We start from the raw sequence: 4,156 nt of genomic DNA, 5'->3' as shown, positions 1-4,156 counted from the left end.
ATACAAAGTAAAATAAAAACATACCTGATAACACAGAATACAATTGTCATCAAAAACTTTGTGCCATCGTCGAGCCCCTACACAAATATAATAATGAACAAGAAATTAATTAAAGTTCTTAACAAGACAAAATATTTTCTGTTGTCGCATGGACGCCACCCTCTCCCGTTATCGTAGACAAAAAAGGGAAGTTGGAGGGCGTGTCCAACGCATATAAAATGACAGGTGTCACAGTAATTATTGCAGTAGGAGGGACAACGAGACAATGGTTCCACATTGACAAAACATCAAACAATATTCAGGTATTTACATGTAACTTACATATTTTGTGTAATTATAAGAATAATAAAACATTAGAAAATACATTATTTACAAGACGTAATTGACCCCGTTACACAAAGACCGCCCTCGAAGACAGCGACAGGTGAGTGGATGGCCCAGGTGGGCCTTGTTATCTAATCAACTGTTGCCTTTGTTAGCAGCAGCCGGGACGAGACAAGGTGTTGGCGTTGGAGGTGCTGATGAGCGGACGCAGGAGGAAAAAACATTGTGCTGGAAAGCAGAAGCCCACTGACATTTATGAAAATAAAACAGTGTTATACCCTGAATTCCGGGCTCTTTTGGCAGTGTGTGGTGGTCCGAAGAACCCACTAGAGGGCAACATCTACAGTGTTTATTACCGTTTATTTCCGATGAAAAAAACACCAGGTTGTTAAAGTTAACGCGATTTGTGATTTCTAACTGTAAGTGTGTGTGTGTGTGCGTGTGTGTGTGTGTGTGTGTGTGTGTGTGTGTGTGTGTCAGCAGAGCAATTGCATAAGAAGAAGACAGTTTAGCTTGTTGTTGTAGTTTTAAATTTGTTATTAAATAGAAATCCATCACTCCCTTGTTGTGGTTGCTCGAGATACAATACCGTTTTTAAAATGTACACACTTTTACTAAAAGATGCACTTTTGTTGAGGCTGTAACCCATTATTCATGTGGACATTGTTGTTTATGCACAGCCGCTTCAATACACAAACTTTCCTTTGTTACAAACCCTGTTCAAGAACCAATTAAGTCTGTGAATGGAGGCTCCCGTGCAAGAGTTGTAAGTGGGTGTGGCTGCTAGAAGCAGGTAAAACTATAAACAATAAAATAAACATATATATAAGACAGCAACAAGATTAACCTACAGAGGCTGAACTTAACTTTTGTACTTTTATTTCACAAACAAACACAAAGCGTATTTCATATTTACATGGTTTGTTGTTGTTGTCATCATTAATGAAGAACACAATAACAATATTGTAATACGTGGTACGGTAGAACACGTTCACCTCGAGGGCATACAGTAGTACTGCAATGTCCTGCAAAGTCCTGTAAAGTCTTGCAAAGTACTGCAAAAAGACATTGTTCAAAGCAACAATATAGACCGTTTGTCATTGTAATTCCAAAATATTTAATGTACTGACAGTGGACCCACTTTTTAACAATAATAATCATAGTTATTATTATTGCTCATTTCTATTCATCCAGTCATTGAATCAGGACAGTCACTTATTTGTATTTTTTTCATGAAGGTAGCAGTCGACTGTTTATGTACCAACCTGACCAGAGATATTATTATCATCATTAATGTTATTATTTTGAATAATAATATTAATATTAATAATGTCAACAATATTATTATTATTATTATCTTGTGACTTGATATGATGCTCACTCCTTTTTCCTGTGAAGCTTGGCGACCATTTGATCCAACCTCCAGACTTCTGTGACATTTGCTATTTTCAACATTTCCTCCTGCAGTGTGAAAACAATCTCAGGCTACAGAAAAAATATATATATTCACATTTTGTCTTGATTCTCCATGACACTTTGACCTTGGGTTTATTATCGTTTATTCTTCATCTTCGACCTGAGTGCTGCTTCCCTCACTTATCCCTGGTTGCCAATCAGGTACTGCCCTGATCCCCTGGACATCGTCCTGTTCTTTGGACCTCAAAATTTCGCAAAACTGTTCTTTTGTTCCTGGTGCCTGCTACGTTTTGTTTGTGCTTTCCCTAATAAAAAATATTTCTTCACCTGCACTTTGCCTGCTCTCTCTGCGACACGGGTTCCCGCCTCAAGCTTGAAGCTAGAAGAATTCAAATCAACTGTGCATCCATACTTCTGCCTTCATGTTTTGTTGTTGGATAAGATTTAGATATATGAAACAACCAACGAGTTTAGTTTTATCAGGTTAACCCTTGAATAAGAATAACATTTTATTCTGGCGACAGGTAAAAAGCTGAGTTTGCCTGATGACAAGACATTGAAGAATAGATATAGTGTTTAAACAATTTTTAACAAATTGCTTTGAAATAAATGGGTTATGATCATGTGTCTTACAAATGTTGTAACTTGCCGAGATACATTCGCATATATTAAGTTAAAGGGGAACATTATCACCAGACCTATGTAAGCGTCAATGTATACCTTGATGTTGCAGAAAAGGACCATATATTTTTTTAACCGATTTCGGAACTCTAAATGGGTGAATTTGGGTGATTTAAAGGTGACGTCACTTAGGTAGTCAATTCGCCATTTTGTCAAACACATTACAAACATCGAGTCAAATCAGCTCTAATATTTTCCGTTTTTTTGACTGTTTTCCGTACCTTGGACACATCATGCCTTGTCGGAGGGTGTAACAACACGATCAGGGACGGATTCAAGTTGTCTTACGTGGAGTGTGCATCGATTAGCACGGCATGCTAATCGATACTAACATACTTTTTAGGCTAGCTGTATATACATATTGCATAGTTATGCCTCATTTGTAGCTCTATTTGCATCCAGCCATTTCCTCCACCCCCATTTAATGCCAAACAAACACTTACCAATCGGCGGATTTAAATTGCTCCAGTGGTCAAAAGATTCCAAAGTCCCTCATCTGCACATTTTATCGGCGATGCTACGACAGACATGGCAAAGAAATGTATGGATACCCAAAGCAGATGCATTTCCAACGATAAAGTCAACGAAATCACAAAGGTGAGTTTTGTTGATGTTATTGACTTATGTGCTAATCAGACATATTTGGTCGCGGCATGACTGCCAGCTAATCGATGCTAACATGCTATTTAGGCTAGCTGTATGTTTATTTGTAGCTATATTTGCATCCAGCCTTTCACTCCACCCACATTTAATGGCAAACAAACACTTACCAATCGACGGATTTAAGTTGCTCCTGCACATTTTAACGGCAATGCTACGACAGACATGGCACAGAGGTGTATGGATACCCTCAATCATTGGTTGGAAGGCGATCGCCGAATAGCTTCAAAAGCTATTTGTTCAATAGCTTCAGTTTCTTCTTCAATTTCGTTTTCGCTATCTGCCTCCATATTCCAACCATCCGTTTCAATACATGCGTAATTTGTTGAATCGCTTAAGCCGCTGAAATCCGAGTCTGAATCCGAGCTAATGTCGCTATATCTTGCTGTGCTATCCGCCATGTTGGCATCACTAAATGACGTCACAGGAAAATGGACGATGGATTTAAAGATAGCGAAAATCCGGCACTTTAAAGCCTTTTTTCGGGATATTCCATGATGGGTAAAATTTAGAAAAAAAACTAAAATGAAATAAGCCACTGGGAACTGATTTTTATTGGTTTTAACCCCTTCTGAAATTGTGATAATGTTCCCCTTTAAAGTTAAAGTACCAATGATTGTCACACACACACTAGGTGTGGTGAAATGATCCTGCATATGACCCATCACCCTTGATCGCCACCTGTGAGGTGAGGGGAGCAGTGAGCAGCAGCGGTGGCTGTGCCCGGGAATCATTTTTGGTGATTTAATCCCCAGTTAAAATAACCTCCATGTTTTTTTCCTGTATATATATACAGGAAAAAAAACATGGAGGTTATTTTATCCCTACAAGCCTGTTTTGCAGGTTTCTCTGCTCTTTAGGGAAATCTGCGTAACAGGCTTTTAGGGATGATATAACCTCCATGTTTTTTCCAAAAGTGATGAGCAGCTTCAGGTGTTCAACACTTGGCAGTCAGAGCGCAGATGTTGGTGTAGCAGTTCCTAGGGTTGAAGCAACAAAAGATCTCGGTGAAAGTCTTGCGCATCTCCTGACTCCTGAAGGCGTAGATGAGCGGGTCGATGACGGAGTTGCACAT

General features: G+C 39.0%; 1 protein-coding gene across 1 annotated transcript in view; it reads right to left on the bottom strand.

Annotated features, from left to right (window-relative positions):
* Window positions 1-1,186: 1,186 nt before the first annotated feature.
* LOC133539928 (melanocortin receptor 5-like) overlaps window positions 1,187-4,156 on the bottom strand; it is a 57,501-nt gene continuing 54,531 nt past the window's right edge. The window contains exon 5 of the mRNA XM_061882287.1: window positions 1,187-4,156. This exon is cut by the window's right edge and continues 436 nt beyond it. Coding sequence (XP_061738271.1) covers window positions 4,019-4,156 — 138 coding nt within the window. The 3' untranslated portion in view covers window positions 1,187-4,018.

This window comes from Nerophis ophidion, linkage group LG21, assembly GCF_033978795.1.
Source record: "Nerophis ophidion isolate RoL-2023_Sa linkage group LG21, RoL_Noph_v1.0, whole genome shotgun sequence".
Taxonomy (NCBI): Eukaryota; Metazoa; Chordata; class Actinopteri; order Syngnathiformes; family Syngnathidae; genus Nerophis; species Nerophis ophidion.
The sequence above is the reverse complement of the archived record's forward strand: the minus strand, read 5'-3'. Positions and strand labels throughout refer to the sequence as shown.